This window comes from Mizuhopecten yessoensis, unplaced genomic scaffold (genome assembly GCF_002113885.1).
Source record: "Mizuhopecten yessoensis strain PY_sf001 unplaced genomic scaffold, ASM211388v2 scaffold9049, whole genome shotgun sequence".
Taxonomy (NCBI): Eukaryota; Metazoa; Mollusca; class Bivalvia; order Pectinida; family Pectinidae; genus Mizuhopecten; species Mizuhopecten yessoensis.
Genome location: NW_018407853.1, coordinates 794,763 through 814,744, shown reverse-complemented (window position 1 = coordinate 814,744; position 19,982 = coordinate 794,763). Strand labels below are relative to the sequence as shown.

Here is a 19,982-nt window from a genome sequence, read left to right as displayed (position 1 = left end):
TGCTTCTACCTATTTTAAATTTTGCTGGTTCATTAGACTCTGAAACAGTTTGTAAGCAGTGCATTTTGTATTTTGTATTTCACATTTGAAATAATTAGGACAAAATTTCTGTTGAATTGTTTAAAAGTGTGTTGGGGTCAGTTTAAACTTGGACAACATACCAGAGTACATACGTATATCCTCGAGGTTAAGCGACATCACAATGTATGTTTAAAATGGATATTAGGGGCTTACATAAAAAATCGATACCCTATACATAGCTACTTTTGTTACGGAATCCGACGTCTGTGACACGCTTGAAGACAAGCTGAAGGAAGTAATATAATGACGTATAGAATCGTAGTTATGCACAAATGATGATTGGAGCGCCGTTATCATACAAGATTTGATAAAAAAAAAGGTAAGGCTATACAAATCTGATAAAATTATGATATTAACCCTCCAGTACTCTAAAATGTAACATGAATATAAACGTTTTGTATGAATAATTAACTCTAGTAAATATTGCATTTGGAATTTCTACTTTCGTTTTAGTATTGTTTAACTAATTATTATAAAGCATTTTTAAGGTAAGTCTGAAATGCTTAACATGTACCTGGTATATGAAAAATGTTATGAATTGACCACAGTAAGGCTGATGTCAGCTTCATGAACCTCCCATTATATTATTAGTAGGCATTACAGGATTTTCTCATTTTTTTTACTCAGATGTCGGACACCGAATCATATCCCTCTGGCAGCGACGATGAACTTAACACTAGTGACTTCAATCTGGAATATACAGGTAATTTAATGCAAATATTTCAAACAAACACAGCTGATAGAATTGAGATTGATTTTGTTTTCAAAGAACAATGGCATTTTTAAACATAATTTCCCTAATCATAATATTTTTGGAAATTTTGATAGTGATAAATATAAGCCTATAGCTGGTAAACGATAACTTTTAGTAGGTCCAATTATTTAGTGCCACATAATGACATAGTCCGAAATTACTCTGCACGATCCAGTAACTTGTAACATGAGATATATGAAGCCATAAATTATTGAATGTCATTCAGTATCCTATATCCTGTGATTTGACAGGGAAAAAATGTAAAAATAATAGCACCACATAAAAGACTAGTATACTGTGTATTATATTAAACCAATATTTCTATGCATGTTATAAAAAAATCCTGTTTTGTAAATAGCTGTTAACTCATTTTATTAGGAAAATGTGTATAACATGATAAATCCATGTCTTTAATCTTTATATGTGACCCTACATCAATCAGACTCAGTTCAACAAGTTTATTTTTGTAATTTTCAATGACAAGTGTACATGGTATAGATAACTTGGTAATTTTACATGTATCAGTGTTACTTGTTGATAGATGAGGAGGGTCCACCTGCTGGCACTTCAGGGGAGACAACTGTCACACTTCTTGTCGATGGAGTATTGATCCGAGTTGTCAAAGGAAATATCGCTGAAGAAACTGTATGTCATAAATTTTCTTCAAATCATGATGTTATGAAAATTGTACTAAATGTTTTAGTTGAAAATTTAGAAAGCTGATCTTGTAGTCAGCCTGTAAAATTTACCTAGGCTATAATCTTATTTGTCAAATTTAAGTTATATAATGTACTGAGCCTCACTAGTCAGATATATGTTAGGTATTGAAACTCAATCATCAGCTTCAGTTAGGTATTGAGACTTAAGTTAGGTATTGAGACTTAAGTTAGGTAATGAGACTCAATCATCAGCTTCAGTTAGGTATTTAGACTTAAGTTAGGTAATGAGACTTAATCATCGGCTTAAGTAAATTATTGAGATTCAATCATCAGCTTTAGTTGGGTAATGAGACTCAATCATCAGCTTTTGTTAGGTAATGAGACTATCATCAGCTTTTGTTAGGTAATGAGACTCATGCAGTCATCAGCTTCAGTTAGGTAATGAGATTTGAGTTAGGTAATGAGAATCAATCATCAGCTTAAGTTATATGACACTCAATCTTCAGCTTTTATTAGGTAATGAGATTCAATCTTCAGCCTCAGTTAGGTAATGAGACTTAAATTAGGTATTGGGACTCAATCATCAGCTTAAGTTAGATAATGAGACTTAATCATCAGCTTAAGTTAGATAATGAGACTCAATCATCAGCTTAAGTTGGTAATGAGAGTCGATCATCAGCTTTACTTTGGTATTGAGCAATACTCATTAGGTATGAGGTAAAATTTAAGATTTAATTACGTCAGAAATTTTATTTATTACATCTTAGTGGACCAATCTAGTGATTTACATTATAGTGCACCCAATTATAAGCCCAAACTGATATTCGCTCCAATATTCATATTTTCACGCCTTTTGCTTTGCATTTTCTGATTGACAGGTGGATGTGATTGTGAATAGTACATCAACTGACCTTGACCTAAAAAAAGGGACCGCTTCTCGCATCCTTCTGAAGGCGTCTGGGGACAGTCTGCAGACAGATTGTCGGCAGAAATATCCCAATGGCATAACTGTTGGTGACGTAGCTATAACAGAGGCAGGCAACCTGCCTTGTGACCATGTTTACCACGGCTCTCTTGTCAAGTGGGGCACAGATAATGCTGCGAAGGTAACTCATTGGAAATTTGTTATCATTACTTTACCAATGAAACCAGGGAATGGGCTGGCCAAAGGATAATGTACATGTCCATCAGTCTAAGCCATATTCTTGTCTGCATCCTAACTTCTAAATGGCAGGAGTGTATAGCATTATCAATGTCTTTTTATCCAGAAAGCCATTGCACAGTGATGTCATTGCTCTAGTGCCATCATTTTTCCTTGAATCTTCAGAGACTAGATAACAAGCTAACATCAAAGAGTTTCTATTTCTGCATTTTGCACCCAAGGTTAAGGTCACCATTATTTTAAACAGAATGTTTTATGTAGCCGAGGTCGCAGCAATGTCAAGGTTCAAAGGTCATATTATTGTTCAGGTAATATACTGCTGCCCTATACCTACTTTGATGAAGATTACTAGATGGATGCACCATGGCTGGATAATGTTCTATATGTATCACTATGATGTCCTTTATCCAAAGGTCAAGGTCATTGTCATTCAAAACCATTCCATTGTTATGTTCTTTTACTGAACAATTCACAGGAATGTCGTGAAACATAACTTCTTTTGAATGATTAATTCTGTCGAAATCATGATCACACTAAGCAGTCAAAGGTTAAAAATTCCAATCTCATCTAGCTGGTTTGGGTTTTGAAGATACATTGTAGATGGCCTTTACATGACTAGACTGCTGGCCATGGTAAGGGACATGTGTTTTATGCACTGATCAGTATTTCATTATTTCATAAAGTTTAAGCATGTGTAACTTTGAAATATGGGGTAGATCTCATTACAAAGCTAGCCTGAATAGATTAAATAAATTGAGAAATCCTTACAGGAAAAAAATACTTTGTGTTTTCAGAAGTACATCCTAAAGAGGGATTGAAATGAATAGATTAATTAGATTTGAATTATTAGTTTATTTTGAAGTTTGCATTTGTTTAGTTCCTCTTGTATGTTGAGCCTGTGAGAATAGTTTTATCGCAATATCCTATAGAACTGTACATTATTTGGAGAACAGGTACATACAGACTTCGTTACAAAGTGTCTTGAGATGGCCAGTGACGATGACCTGACATCCATTGCTATGCCCGGTCTGACCACAGGCTTTCTCGCCTTTCCCAAGGACATTGCAGCCAAAAATGCTTGTGAGGAAGTGCGGAAGTTCATCGAGTCACATCAGGACACATCCCTCAGAGACATCCGAATTGTTATCTACGAAAAGGACAGAGCGACTTTGAAGGTAGATATTTAGACAGTGTTTGATCTCAGTTTGGTAGAGGTTAATTGTCTCCTGTCTTCAGGAACAACTTGTGCCACAAGCCATACCTCTAAATAAGGTCTTAAGATAATTGTTTAGCTCAGGGCAGCCTTCGTAAAGGCATTAATTGTCTGCAAAAGAATATGGATACCTCTATCTGGTTGGTAAGAAAATTGAATTTCATGAATCAAATAGTAGATTGCAGAATTAACCTTTCCTGTAAAGTTACCAAAGTTTGATGTTGGATTCTCATGTAAATTTATTTAATCACAACTTTGCAGTATGAATGGAGACTAATTTAGTGATTACGAAACAGAACATCCAGATGTATTGTGACAGGATCGTCCAATGACATCAGAGGATTTTTGTTCTCTTTTATAGGCTTTCAGCAGTGAAGTGAAGGCATGGAAGGACAGGATAGACAAATGTAAGTATCATGTACAACCTTTTTGAATAATAACAGATCCGCTTTGTTTTATAAAAATGTTATGGTGTAAAAACAATTTTGACTGAAATGGAATTGGTAGCGCTGACGATGACCTGACATCGTATGGATGACATGCGTTTCCTGTACCCTATGTGTCACCCGTCAGGAGCACATGATATTCAACTCATTTAAGTTTAAACTATTGCTTGATATACTGCATGTAAATTGTTGATTGTAATAGAGACCTAAGATATCTTCATTGCTTTTCTGACTAATTCAGTTGTACCTGTCCGAGACATCTGTAGTTCTACTGTCGGAGGCATGACTGTCCGCGTGGTGGTAGACAAAATGGAGGACCAGAAGGTAACCATGACTACCACATGACACTTTCATGCATGGATTACAGAATTACATGCTGTAATAGATATTCAGATAGCAGTGTTAATATTTCTAGTGCTCTTTGTCAATTACACCAGTGGTAATTCTGTATGTTAAAGTTCTTAGTAAAATATCTTTCTCATGTATGTGTTTTAAAGAGGTTTCAAAGTGTATTAAGTCATTGTTCAAGGCTAAATTAAATATACCATCTCAGGATCCTGTATAATATGTGGAAAACAAAATTCTACCTTCTCAAATTGTCAAGGGGGTTATGATATTTTATACTCTCTGCTTCACTGTACGTAATGTAAAAATATATTTCTATTCCAAAAAATAACATAATTGTGCAAATTACACAGGTTTACTCTTTATGTGACATTAATTGTAATAAATTGCCTTAATATAAAAAATCCAAGAGGATACAGCACTTTTTACTGTAATGTAAGTAAAGCATCCAAGGGGTCGTAACTGCATCTTTAACAATATTTTGAAAGACTTTTGCAGTTATAAAGAAAGTTTATACTCCTACGACACACTGTAAGCAACACCTGTTTTACTTACTAACCTGACTACATTGGAACCTTAATTTCCTTTCATCATTAATCACTTTGGAAGCACTTCCACCTGACCTCATCACCCACACTTACATATGTACATTATTCCCATATTTTAGACCCTACGTATGTATGATCAGTTTCAAGTGTCCCCTGCTCCACTACCCTTTCATGCATATATCTTGCCTTGAATATCCGTTAAATGTGATATTTGAATTCAGTATGTATCCTTCTTGTGAATGTACTTGGCAAACAATGCTGGCGAGGTGTAAGTGATATAAAACATGTACAAATGTAACATATGAAATTAATCAACAGATATTTTGTAAGTTCTGTGCTACACTTAACAGGTCGATGTGATAGTAAACAGTGCCAACAAAGAACTGAAGCTTGACAAGGGAACCTTGTCTAATACCCTCAACAGGGTGGCTGGTCCTGCCCTCCAACAGTCGTGCTCCACCCTCTATCCCCAAGGGATCACGCCCAAGGGTGTCGCCTTCACGGATGCTGGCAACCTCTCCTGCAAAAAAGTCTACCATGTTTGTATGTGTGACTTTGATCGCAGCAATGAAGATGAGTCATCTAGGGTAAGAAACACATTCTGAAGAAACAATACAGATAATTTAGTGCATGATATGATAACATTCTGAAATGACACTTCCCACCCCACCTCATTTCCCTCCCCTATGACACCCCACCCCATTTCCCTCCCCTATGACACTTCCCCACCCCACCCCATTTCCCTCCCCTACATTCAGCAAATTTTGTGCATTTTTTCTTGTAGTCACAAGCTGTCGTCATACATTTCAGGTGATCATAGATCTGGTGTGTAAGTGCTTAGAAGAGATGGATTCTCATGGATTAACTTCCATATCTTTTCCTGCACTTGGAACAAGATTTAGGAAATATCCTTCAAAACTTTCAGCTAAGGCAATGTTTGAAGCTTTTGAAGAGTTTTGGAGCAGTCGGAACACTTCCTCTGTAACAGATGTCAGGATCGTTATCTATGGTAATGACCAACATACTGTTGGAAAAGTAAGTGCATAACCTTCAGGGCCCGTAGTCATGAAACCGTACTCATGCTCAAGCATGGTTTTTGTGCTCAAGCCTTATTTCATGTTTCAGTGATAAATTAAAAGCGAGCTACCAGAAAGTTGGTTTGAGCACAGACTCCATGCTTGAGCATGAGAACGGTTTCATGAATACGGGCCCTGGTGACCTTCTACAATTTCCGAATCAGATGACATTTTGGGTTACTGTTCTTCTTACAAATGAAACGTAATGTCAGCAAGTACACTTTTAATTCTGCAACATGTAATAGCATAGTTAGTGTGTAGGAATAAACCTTCTGTATCTCACGGTAAGATCGTACTAGGTGACTAATGTGGGCCCCCTGCCGATCAGTGGTTTTTGTTCTTTGTCCTCTGCTTAGGGAAAAAATGGAAAGACCAAAGTATGTCTGCAGCACCACTCCCAACAGTTTGGATCATTATCTTTTCTGTTTCTAGTACCATGGTGAGCTTATGCTTTACAGCAGCATCTGGCATATGTCCACCTGTTTATTTGCCAACAAATAATTTTTCTGCAGATTCTAGTTTGATCAAAGTAGAACCTTAATTCTGGCGAAAAAGAATGCCACACTGGTGAAGTTAGGATTTTGAACCATCTCCTGAAGTTAAGTAAATATCTGAGACTTGGTAACTTATATTCAACATATCATGTATCTGAATTTAGTTGATTGTTGGGATGCAACACTTAGGTGCTTAACAATTATTTCTGTTGAATATCTCCAGGCGTTTGAGAAACAGACAACCGGTGCTATATCTGCTGTACCTTGTCCGCAGTTGTCGAAACATGCAAGAGGCACCAAGTCTTTCTGCCTTCATGTTTATGAGCAAAGTCTGCGGGCCCCCCGTTATTGGAGTCACTTTAAGTCCTCAAAAACGGTGAAGAAATGGAAAGTGTCTCCTCCAAATGGGGAACTCCATCGCCTTGTGCCGGTTTCTCAGGAGGAGAAGAAAGCAGTGGAAAGTCTTATAGAAAACACATGGGAGACAAACAAGATTGGACACGGCCGTGATGCTGTGGGACTCGGAGGGTTTACCTCTCTGAAGGTGACTAACATTCAGAGACTGGAGAACATAGACTTGTTTGAGAAGTATGGAAACGCTAGAGCTACATTATTCCACAAAGCTGGTTCTATCGGAGTGTTTGATCATCTTGAGGCGATCTCTGGGTCAAAGGGTGCTATAAAAACAGCTAACATGACTGACCAAACTTTACAACGTGACACTTTTCCGGAGGTCAACGAGTATTACTTTTTCCACGGAACTAAGCCGGATATCCTGGAATCCATACTGAAGCAAGGAATGGACGTCCGAATGTCAGGGGACAAAGCGATGTTCGGTCAAGGAATGTACTTCGCTGAGAGTTCTACTAAGGCTGACCAATATGCTGGTATATACAAAAACATAGTACTCATATAAGTAACATATTTTACCTAATAAGTGTACTGGTTGCTAAGCAATTTGGGAATGTGTGAACAGTTGTAATTATGCCAGTTTGTTGTACTGTACCTGTAGGTAGCATGATTCTTCAGTCTTCTCAGGTACAGATTTTGTTCATATATACAACGTAGTATGGTAACATCAAGTTTCAGATTAGATTTAGTGGTCAGGATTCAAGGTTAAAAGTTCTATGGTCACACAGTACATGACCCCTTATTTTCATTGGGGATGAGGGAGGGCGGGGTGGGAGGTATATCTAGGTCAGCCCCCGGTTATTTTGTTTCTATATGTTATATCACTGAGGTGTCACAGGAAACTCAGATTATTTTTTTCAAAAATTCAAAAGATTTTGTACAAAGAAAGTGATGCTCGTAACTGAATCATAGATATTCTAATGTGTATTCCTTGATCGACTCAGTAAGAGGAGTAATATATGTAACAACACGAAAAACATGAACATTTCCACATTTCAATACTGAATGCCAGGAAATGTTTGCCGCAGTTTACCTTTCATTTTTTTGCCCTCCGAAATGAGGGTGACAGCAACAGCAAATCATGACAGCAAATATTGTTTCACAGCATACCATATATAGTAATACATGTGAAGGGCGAAATTTACACTCGGAGAATATGGATTTTACCATTGAAGGGCGAATATATCTGACTGGGCAAAGATTCCTGGTATACAATAATCATTTTTTTTTTACAGTATTTAAGGTATTAACTTGAATGACCAGTAAATGTAACTATATAACTGATGATTGTAATTAAGTGGTCATCTCCATAGCTCAACTATTTCCTAAATAAAATGAAATTTGTGGTATTTTTTAGATCCCAGGGGGCAAAGAAGTCAAAATGAGAAGACAATGCTGCTAGCAAGAGTGTGTCTGGGAAAAATTTGTCTGGTGTCACAGTCAGCCCACACTCTGAAGAGGCCGCCATGTTTTGTTGCGGGCTGCAACAAGGATACCTGTAGCCATAGTGACCTGGAACGCTGTGATAGTGTAGTGGGGGATGGTATGTGGCTGTTCCGGGAGTTTGTATTGTACAGTCAGCATCAGAGCTACCCAGAATATGTTATAACATATACAAGGGAATAAAACAGTGTTGTTACTCTGTTACTATATTGTACAGTCAGCATCAGGGCTACCCAGAATATGTTATAACGTATACCAGGGCTACCCAGAATATGTGATAACGTATAACAGGGCTACCCAGAATATGTTATAACGTATACCATGGCTACCCAGAATATGTTATAACGTATACCAGGGCTACCTAGACTATGTTATAACGTATACCAGGGCTACCCAGAATATGTTATAACATATACCAGGGCTAATATGTTATAACGTATACCATGGCTACCCAGAATATGTTATAACGTATACCAGGGCTACCCAGAATATGTTATAACGTATAACAGGGCTACCCAGAATATGTGATAACGTATAACAGGGCTACCCAGAATATGTGATAACATATACCAGGGCTACCCAGAATATGGGCTACCCAGAATATGTTATAACGTATACCAGGGCTACCTAGACTATGTTATAATGTATGTGATAACATATACCAGGGCTACCTAGACTATGTTATAACGTATACCAGGGCTACACAGAATATGTTATAATGTATACCAGGGCTACCTAGAATATGTTATAACATATACCAGGGCTACCTAGACTATGTTATAATGTATACCAGGGCTACCCAGAATATGTTATAACATATACCGGGGCTGCCTAGACTATGTTATAGTGTATACCAGGGCTACCCAGACTATGTAATAATGTATACAAGGCTACCTAGACTATGTTATAGCACATACCAGGGCTACCCAGAATATGTTATAACTTATACCAGGGCTACCTAGACTATGTTATAGCGTATACCAGGGCTACATAGACTATGTTATAACGTATACCAGGGCTACCTAGACTATTTTATAACGTATACCAGGGCTACACAGAATGTGTTATAATGTATACCAGGGCTACCTAGAATATTTTATAACATATACCAGGGCTACCTAGACTATGTTATAATGTATGTGATAACATATACCAGGGCTACCCAGAAGATGGGCTACCCAGAATATGTTATAACGTATACCGGGGCTACCCAGAATATGTTATAATGTATAACAGGGCTACCCAGAATATGTGATAACATATACCAGTGCTACCCAGAATATGGGCTACCCAGAATATGTTATAACGTATAACAGGGCTACCCAGAATATGTTATAATGTATACCAGGGCTACCTAGAATATGTTATAACTTATACCAGGGCTACCTAGACTATGTTGTAATGTATACCAGGGCTACCTAGACTATGTTATAACGTATACCAGGGCTACCTAGAATATGTTATAACTTATACCATGGCTACCTAGACTATGTTGTAATGTATTCCAGGGCTACCTAGACTATGTTATAATGTATACCATGGCTACCTAGGCTATGTTATAATGTATACCAGGGCTACCAAGAATATGTTATAATGTATACCAGGTCTACCTAGAATATGTTATAACTTATACCATGGCTACCTAGACTATGTTGTAATGTATACAAGAGCTACCTAGACTATGTTATAACGTCTACCAGGGCTACCCAGAATATGTTGTAACGTATATCAGGGCTACCCGGAATATGTTATAGTGTATACCAGGTGTTATAATGTATACCAGGGCTACCTAACGTATACCAGGGCTACCCAGAATGTGTTATAACGTATACCAGGGCTATCCAGAATATGTTATAACGTATACAAGGGCTACCTAGACTATGTTATAATGTATACCATGGCTACCTAGGCTATGTTATAATGTATACCAGGGCTACCTCGAATATGTTATAACGTATACCAGGCCTACCCAGAATATGTTATAACGTAGACCAGGGCTACCCAGAATATGTTGTAACGTATATCAGGGCTACCCAGAATATGTTATAGCGTATACCAGGGTTACCTAGACTATGTTATAACATATTCTGGGTAGCCCTGGTATACATTATAGCATATTCTGGGTAGCCCTGGTATATGTTATAACGTATACCAGGGCTGCCCAGACTATGTTATAACGTATACCAGGTCTACCCAGAATATGTTATAACGTAGACCAGGGCTACCCAGAATATGTTGTAACGTATATCAGGGCTACCCAGAATATGCTATAATGTATACCAGGGCTACCCAGAATATGTTATAACGTATACCAGGGTTACCTAGACTATGTTATAATGAATACCAGGGCTACCCAGAATATGTTATAATGTATACCAGGGCTACCCAGACTATGTTATAATGTATACCAGGGCTACCCAGAATATGTTTTACTTTATACCAGGGGTACCCAGACTATGTTATAATGTATACCAGGGCTACCTAGACTATGTTATAACCTATACCAGGGCTACCCAGAATATGTTATAACATATACCAGGGCTACCCAGAATATGTTATAGCGTATACCAGGGCTACCTAGACTATGTTATAATGAATACCAGGACTACCCAGAATATGTTATAGTGTATACCAGGGCTACCTTGACTATGTTATAACTTATACCAGGGCTACCCAGACTATGTTATAACGTATACTAACGTATACCAGGGCTACCCAGACTATGTTATAACTTATACCAGGGCTACCTAGACTATGTTATAATGAATACCAGGACTACCCAGAATATGTTATAGTGTATACCAGGGCTACCTTGACTATGTTATAACTTATACCAGGGCTACCCAGAATATGTTATAGCGTATACCAGGGATACCTAGACTATGTTATAACGTATACCAGAGCTACCCAGAATATGTTATAATGTATACAAGGGCTACCCAGAATATGTTATAACGTATAGGGCTACCTAGACTATGTTATAACGTATACCAGAGCTACCCAGAATATGTTATAATGTATACAAGGGCTACCCAGACTGTGTTATAATGTATACCAGGGCTACCCAGACTATGTTATAACGTATACTAACGTATACCAGGGCTACCCAGACTATGTTATAACATATACCAGGGCTACCCAGAATATGTTGTAACGTATACCAGAGCTACCCAGAATATGTTATAATGTATACAAGAGCTACCTAGACTATGTTATAGCATATACCAGGGCTACCCAGAATATGTTATAGTGTATACCAGGGCTACCTTGACTATGTTATAACTTATACCAGGGCTACCTAGACTATGTTATAATGAATACCAGGACTACCCAGAATATGTTATAGTGTATACCAGGGCTACCTTGACTATGTTATAACTTATACCAGGGCTACCTAGACTATGTTATAATGTATACAAGGGCTACCCAGAATATGTTATAATGTATACAAGGGCCACCTAGACTATGTTATAGCATATACCAGGGCTACCCAGACTATGTTAAAACGTATACCAGGGCTACCTAGACTATGTTATAATGTATACCAGGCCTACCCAGACTATGTTATAACGTATACCATGGCTACCTAGACTATGTTATAGTGTATACCAGGGCTACCCAGAACATGTTATAACGTATACCAGGGCTACCCAGACTATGTTATAACTTATACCAGGGCTACCTAGACTATGTTATAATGTATACCAGGGCTACCTAACGTATACCAGGGCTACCCAGAATATGTTGTAACGTATACCAGAGCTACCCAGAATATGTTATAACGTATACCAGTGTTACCTAGACTATGTTATAATGAATACCAGGGCTTCCCAGAATATGTTATAATGTATACCAGGGCTACCTAGAATATGTTATAATGTATACCAGGGCTACCACCTAGACTATGTTATAATGTATACCAGGTCTACCCAGACTATGTTATAACGTATACCATGGCTACCTAGACTATGTTATAGTGTATACCAGGGCTACCCAGAACATGTTATAACGTATACCAGGGCTACCCAGAATATGTTATAATGTATACAAGGGCTACCTAGACTATGTTATAGCATATACCAGGGCTACCCAGACTATGTTATAACGTATACCAGGGCTACCTAGACTATGTTATAGTGTATACCAGGGCTACCCAGACTATGTAATAATGTATACAAGGCTACCTAGACTATGTTATAGCATATACCAGGGCTACCCAGAATATGTTATAACATATACCAGGGCTACCCAGACTATGTTATAATGTATACAAGGGCTACCCAGACTATGTTATAATGTATACCAGGGCTACCCAGAATATGTTATAACGTATACCAGGGCTACCTAGACTATGTTATAATGTATACCAGGGCTACCCAGAATATGTTATAACGTATACCAGGGCTACCCAGACTATGTTATAACGTATACCAGGGCTACCCAGAATATGTTATAACGTATACCAGGGCTACCCAGAATATGTTATAACGTATACCAGGGCTACCCAGAATATGTTATAACGTATACCAGGGCTACCCAGAATATGTTATAACGTATACCAGGGCTACCCAGAATATGTTATAACGTATACCAGGGCTACCCAGAATATGTTATAACGTATACCAGGGCTACCCAGAATATGTTATAACGTATACCAGGGCTACCCAGAATATGTTATAACGTATACCAGGGCTACCCAGAATATGTTATAACGTATACCAGGGCTACCCAGAATATGTTATAACGTATACCAGGGCTACCCAGAATATGTTATAACGTATACCAGGGCTACCCAGAATATGTTATAACGTATACCAGGGCTACCCAGAATATGTTATAACGTATACCAGGGCTACCCAGAATATGTTATAACGTATACCAGGGCTACCCAGAATATGTTATAACGTATACCAGGGCTACCCAGAATATGTTATAACGTATACCAGGGCTACCCAGAATATGTTATAACGTATACCAGGGCTACCCAGAATATGTTATAACGTATACCAGGGCTACCCAGAATATGTTATAACGTATACCAGGGCTACCCAGAATATGTTATAACGTATACCAGGGCTACCCAGAATATGTTATAACGTATACCAGGGCTACCCAGAATATGTTATAACGTATACCAGGGCTACCCAGAATATGTTATAACGTATACCAGGGCTACCCAGAATATGTTATAACGTATACCAGGGCTACCCAGAATATGTTATAACGTATACCAGGGCTACCCAGAATATGTTATAACGTATACCAGGGCTACCCAGAATATGTTATAACGTATACCAGGGCTACCCAGAATATGTTATAACGTATACCAGGGCTACCCAGAATATGTTATAACGTATACCAGGGCTACCCAGAATATGTTATAACGTATACCAGGGCTACCCAGAATATGTTATAACGTATACCAGGGCTACCCAGAATATGTTATAACGTATACCAGGGCTACCCAGAATATGTTATAACGTATACCAGGGCTACCCAGAATATGTTATAACGTATACCAGGGCTACCCAGAATATGTTATAACGTATACCAGGGCTACCCAGAATATGTTATAACGTATACCAGGGCTACCCAGAATATGTTATAACGTATACCAGGGCTACCCAGAATATGTTATAACGTATACCAGGGCTACCCAGAATATGTTATAACGTATACCAGGGCTACCCAGAATATGTTATAACGTATACCAGGGCTACCCAGAATATGTTATAACGTATACCAGGGCTACCCAGAATATGTTATAACGTATACCAGGGCTACCCAGAATATGTTATAACGTATACCAGGGCTACCCAGAATATGTTATAACGTATACCAGGGCTACCCAGAATATGTTATAACGTATACCAGGGCTACCCAGAATATGTTATAACATATACCAGGGCTACCCAGAATATGTTATAACGTATACCTGGGCTATCAGACTATGTTATAGCGTATACCAGGGAATAAAACAGTGTTGTTACTCTGTTCTATATATGAATAAGATTAACATGTTTTACTGTTTTCCTGGTAAAACTCAACACAAATGAAAAGGAGCCAGGAAATAGATTTATGTGCCAGAACAAGTTTTTTTAAAGTATCTTTTACACAACAAATAACAAACAATGTAGGATAAATTCTGAGAATTTATTAACAAGTCTGCAGATAAGGGGTGCCTATCACCTGTAGCAGTACCTCCCTTGGACCTGATGGAGAGCAGCTGATAAGCTATTGACCCCGTAGTGTGACCCTGTAGTGCTGTAGTGACCTGAAGCTCATGGAAAACCATACCCTGGTCGCTTGAATGTCCGGAAGTCGGAAGTCGGCTAGAGTTGAGAGTCACATCACTTAGGCCTGGAGTTCAACTTAATGTCTTACCCTGGGCAATATGGAGTTGATGTATACAGTCCAGCTAACCCTAGGTTCTGGAGTTGGATTGACCGATTTGGGGTGTATAGCAGCAGACTGGCACCATTAATAATCCATATTACATGTTATTACATGATGACAGTTTATAGCCATAGGCCCAAAGGAGTATGTGAAGCATTGGTTTGATACCAAAGTGAGGATATAAACACTGAAAACAGGCTCTAAGTGCTTTTGAAGCTTGGTGAAAACCAAGCACGAATTTTATAAAGATGTTGACAGGTAACAACACTGTTATTTCATGCTTTTGCATGAAACAGTTAAATCATGTCTTGCAGATGTTTGAGTTCAACCCTTCAGTTTTGGGAACGGTTTATGAATATAGTTTTCATGAAAAGGCTTCAAGTAACTGTATATCATAATTATATTCCCCTATAGGGTTTTTACCTTCAGTACTGCAGAATGAGAAATTGTCACCCTGTTTTTTATTTTTTGCAATTAGCTACTTTGAACAGGAAGGTGGGTTTACTGGGTCAAAGATGAAAATTTGCATCACAAGACTTACAAAGGTCAAGTTGAAGCAGAGCTGTGATAAAGTATTTATGAAAAAGTGACAAAATTGTTTTTTTAATTACTGTTTGTAAAATGTTTTTATTTATGTTGTGCTGTTTTAACATGCCACATAGTATCACTGTCTTTTCTATGTAGCATGTACGAGATTTCAATATGTAAATTTGTCATATTTTTGTTTTGTTTAACTGAATATAGGAATCAAGAATGACTTTTAGAATTCTTAGAACATCAATTACCATTCATTAGCTTATCAATTCTTTTTCAATTATCTATTTTGTGCTAGGTATTTCTGTCTGTGTCATCCGGCATTATATCCAGAACATAATAAAATGAAGATATGAGATTATTTGTACTGGATACATACCTGTCAACCTCTGAAAGCCCTATATTTGATCATGACCAGATATTAAAGAGGTGCATAACCAGATACTGCCTATCTATATATCTAGTCATAATGCTTAACAACAGTTGCGGCATTCTGAAAAAAGGAAAAGTCACCGATTAGCTGTCTATTTGACACCTTATTTATATTTGCTGGCGTCAGGAATGAGAGTTAACATAGAGAAAGTTCCCCAACAATCTCTTTGTTTAGTCAAAGTAGCATTTGTTTGATTGTAAACATTTCTCCTGATGCTGCATAGGAATATCGGAAACATATGACATCACAAAATTATTTTCTTAACTTTTCCATTAACTCTTGTTATATCTGGTATACCAGTTAAGGTTATAAATTCAATTAGTCATGCGCTGGTAAGTTCAGAGGTTCGTTGATGATATTTTGCTTTATGTTATTGTCACAAGTATAACCCTATATATAGTATATCTGTCTACATATACATGTATAACCCTTGTCTTGACAAAGGAGCAGATCTCTCTTAAAATGGTTTTTCCACACTTTTTCAAAAAAATGTATGTGCATTATATAAAAAAGTTACCTTTATACACAAGTATATACTTCAGTTTGTTTGTGTGTATAGATACTGTCTGTAGATTTTAAGCTTGTTGTAATATGTAAAGTATTATATCAATTATTACTATATAATTCATAGCAGTTACAGTATATTTCACAAGTGTAACAGAACTCCAGTATTGAACCACAGAAAAGGTTTGATGATTCAGCCTCCTGAAATACATAAACACTATCTGCAGAAAATCGTTAGATACGCCCGGTGATAAATATAAACCTTCCTCATAGATACGCCCGGTGATAAATATAAACCTTCCTCATAGAAGGTATATTATACTTCTTATACACCAACATGAAAGTAACCCACTCCCAATATAAAGTGTATTTCCCTACCGAATATCTTTATATTTTGATATTGTACATTTAAAAAAAAGTTAACCTGAAAAAAGGAGGAGAAAAATTCATCCTGTCCCACCAAATCCCCTACCCCTTTGGAAGGAAAATACATGTATCACATACTTTACAACAATTAGCAGATACAATGAACCAACATTTACAGTAATGTAGTAGTCATTGTCCAAACTCCCTTTAACTCCCCTCTTCCCATTCCTCAAAATACTTTTTATATCTATTTATATTGAAATGTCATACACTGTGTCAAAACAGTTCTGAAAGTATGCTGTCTTAAGTAAGAAATGCCAAATCCAAACATGGGTGGTCAGGTGGCGCAGTGGGTAATGCACTCACCTGTCACCAGGGCGGCCAGGGCATGAAAAGGTATCGGGTTACCTGCCCAACCTTGTGGGGTTTCTTTGGGTTCTCCTGTTGCCTCTCACATTAACACCCTCTTAAGACTGTTGTGGGTTATATTCTTCTTAGTCTCGTTGATTTTAGAAAATTAAAAAAAAAATGGCAAACCTTGTGCCTTTTTGAAATCAATAAATCATTAATTGTTAATGGGAGTTAGATTATTATGATGAATATAACTATCATGAGTTGTGGAAATCCTTTCTACGATAATCAATTAAACTATTTGTCTCATATTAAACCAGAATGGAAAGGGTCCCTTTCGACATTGTTGATGGTTTATTGTGACGTCATATTGATGGTTACTCTTTCAATGTTAGTGGTTTAACGCGCCATGTAACATATCCATTAAAATATAGCCCACCAGCTGCCAATGAAATTGCATACTATGCATAACTCACATGCATCATATGTATTGCATAACATATGTAATGGTTATGCTAAGTAATGCCATCACTCGAATAGTGTACATTTGTGCGGCTTAATTAGTGATGGCTATTTAAAACTGTAGATTGTATAATACTTGTATATGAATTGAAATAAAGAACACATTATGAAGATCATTTGAATTGATGTTGAGCAGTTTTTCATGCTGGAATTTATTACGGTGTGTGCAAAATAGTCAAAAAAAGAGATTTGGTCATCATAGATAATGAGTGTGGCGCATTATAATTCTAAGGACTTTGGAAATAAAGTATCAGAAAAAACAGTGTAAACACATTATGACCAAATCAGAATGAAAATAGATCCTTGCATTGACATCCTATCATGTTACAGGCCAAATATCATCATCCTGGGCCTTTTAGCTATTCAGAACAAGTTGTTTAAAGATTTTGAGCATATTTGCTTTTTGTGACCTTGAATATGATTAAAGGTCATACATTTCAAACAAACTTGGTAGCCCTTTATCCTAGTATGCTACTGACTAAATATCAACATCCTGGGCATTTTAGTTATTCAGAAGAAGTTGTTTAAAGGTCTTTTTTAACAACTGACCCTTGTGACCTTGAATATGAGTCATGGTAATTCACCCTAGCATGCTACTGGCCAAATATTGTCTCCCTGGAAATTTTGGTTATTCTAAAGAAGTTGTTAAAAGGTTTTTTTTACATATTTGACCACTGTGACCTTGAATATTAGTGAAGGTCATTCATTTTAACAAACTTGGTAGCCCTTTACCCCAGCATGCTACTGGCCAAATATCATCTGCCTGTGCATTTTGGTTATTCAGAAGATGTCATTTAAAGATTTTGAACATATTTGGCACCTGTGACCTTGAATAAATGTCAAGGTCGTTCATTTGAAAAAACTTGATTGCCCTTTATCCTAGTATGCTACTGACTAAATATCAACATCCTGTGCATTTTTGTTATTCAGAACAAGTTTTTTAAAGGTATTTTTTTAACAACTGACCCCTGTGACCTTGAATATGAGTCACGGTCATTCATTTGAACAAACTTGTTAGCCCTTCACCCCAGCATGCTACTGGCCAAATATCATCTCCATGGGCATTTTGGTTATTCATAAGAAGTTCTTTAAAGGTTTTTAATGCAATTGACCCCGGTGACCTGGACTATAAATGAAGGTCATTTATTTGAACAAACTTTGTAGCCCTTCATCTCATCATGTTACTGGCCAAATATCACCACCCTGGGCATTTTGGTTATTCAGAAGAAGTTGTTTAAAGCAAAATATTGACGCCGGACGACGGACGCCGCGCCAAGGCATAGGCTCACTTGGCCAAAAACAAATCCTTGCATGATTAATTTGTTTTACAAGAACGAGGAAAATAAAAACAAATAGGACTATCTTTGTTTATATATCGATATCATGTGAGTGCTTAGTTTTAAATGATTAGGTGAAAACTTGTTTTTTGCTTGTATGATTGATTGTCCCTTTTTACTGAGATTTGTATATTCATATGTATATCACGTATGGCATTATTCAGATGCCGGTTGTTGACGTCATCATTAATTTGACGTTATAATTGTTACCACTGACCCTCCCCGGACAGATGACTGTTCTATTAATTGAACAAGCATATATGCGATATATACGTTATTTTCATGAAATCCTGAATGATACAAAGTGTAATTGAATTTCTATGAAATAAACATATTTCACAAATGGTAAACATAAGTCTTAACTCGTTTACCACTGTAGACCATAATGGACTCGTCCAGATCAATGCATGGTAGAGTCTACTAAAGTAACATAGGGGTGAAATGGTTGAACTGTTTTCTGTTGGTATTATAAATAGGCAATGTGAATGCTAACTGGACAAAGGCTAGCGCAATATAAATACTAACTAGCGCTAAATTAAATTTGCCTTTGGCCTGTTGGCATTTATATTGCCCTATGAATGTTATAATTATGGACTTCGCTAAAGCATTTGATAAGGTTTCTCACCACCACCTACTTTATAAACTAAAATTCTATGGTATACAGAACAACATACTTAACTGGATTTCTTCATTTCTATCCAACAGAACACAGTCCGTAGTATTAAATGGTGAAAAATCATCTACAGTCCCTGTAACTTCAGGTGCTCCCCAGGGTACGGTCCTCGGGCCTATCCTGTTTCTCATTTATATTAATGATCTTTCAGAATATATCAAATTCAGCACTCTACGCCTCTTCGCCGATGACAGCATAATTTATAAAACCATTAAACACAAGATGATGTTGAGA

At 37.2% G+C, this 19,982-nt stretch overlaps 1 protein-coding gene and 1 long non-coding RNA gene across 2 annotated transcripts in view; one reads left to right on the top strand and one right to left on the bottom strand.

Moving 5' to 3' along the window:
- Window positions 1-304: 304 nt before the first annotated feature.
- The window catches only part of LOC110457220, a 43,904-nt gene continuing 24,226 nt past the window's right edge, over window positions 305-19,982 (top strand). The window contains exons 1-11 of the mRNA XM_021508391.1: window positions 305-397; window positions 707-784; window positions 1,377-1,480; window positions 2,373-2,600; window positions 3,610-3,831; window positions 4,231-4,276; window positions 4,557-4,639; window positions 5,559-5,795; window positions 6,019-6,243; window positions 7,002-7,665; window positions 8,547-8,813. Coding sequence (XP_021364066.1) covers window positions 709-784; window positions 1,377-1,480; window positions 2,373-2,600; window positions 3,610-3,831; window positions 4,231-4,276; window positions 4,557-4,639; window positions 5,559-5,795; window positions 6,019-6,243; window positions 7,002-7,665; window positions 8,547-8,813 — 2,152 coding nt within the window. The 5' untranslated portion in view covers window positions 305-397; window positions 707-708. The remainder of the gene's footprint in view (window positions 398-706; window positions 785-1,376; window positions 1,481-2,372; window positions 2,601-3,609; window positions 3,832-4,230; window positions 4,277-4,556; window positions 4,640-5,558; window positions 5,796-6,018; window positions 6,244-7,001; window positions 7,666-8,546; window positions 8,814-19,982) is intronic.
- LOC110457236 lies at window positions 9,222-12,925 on the bottom strand. The gene is made up of 3 exons (XR_002463674.1): window positions 12,562-12,925; window positions 11,739-12,346; window positions 9,222-9,259 (listed from the first exon to the last, which is right to left on the bottom strand). It is a non-coding gene; the product is annotated as an uncharacterized LOC110457236 (long non-coding RNA).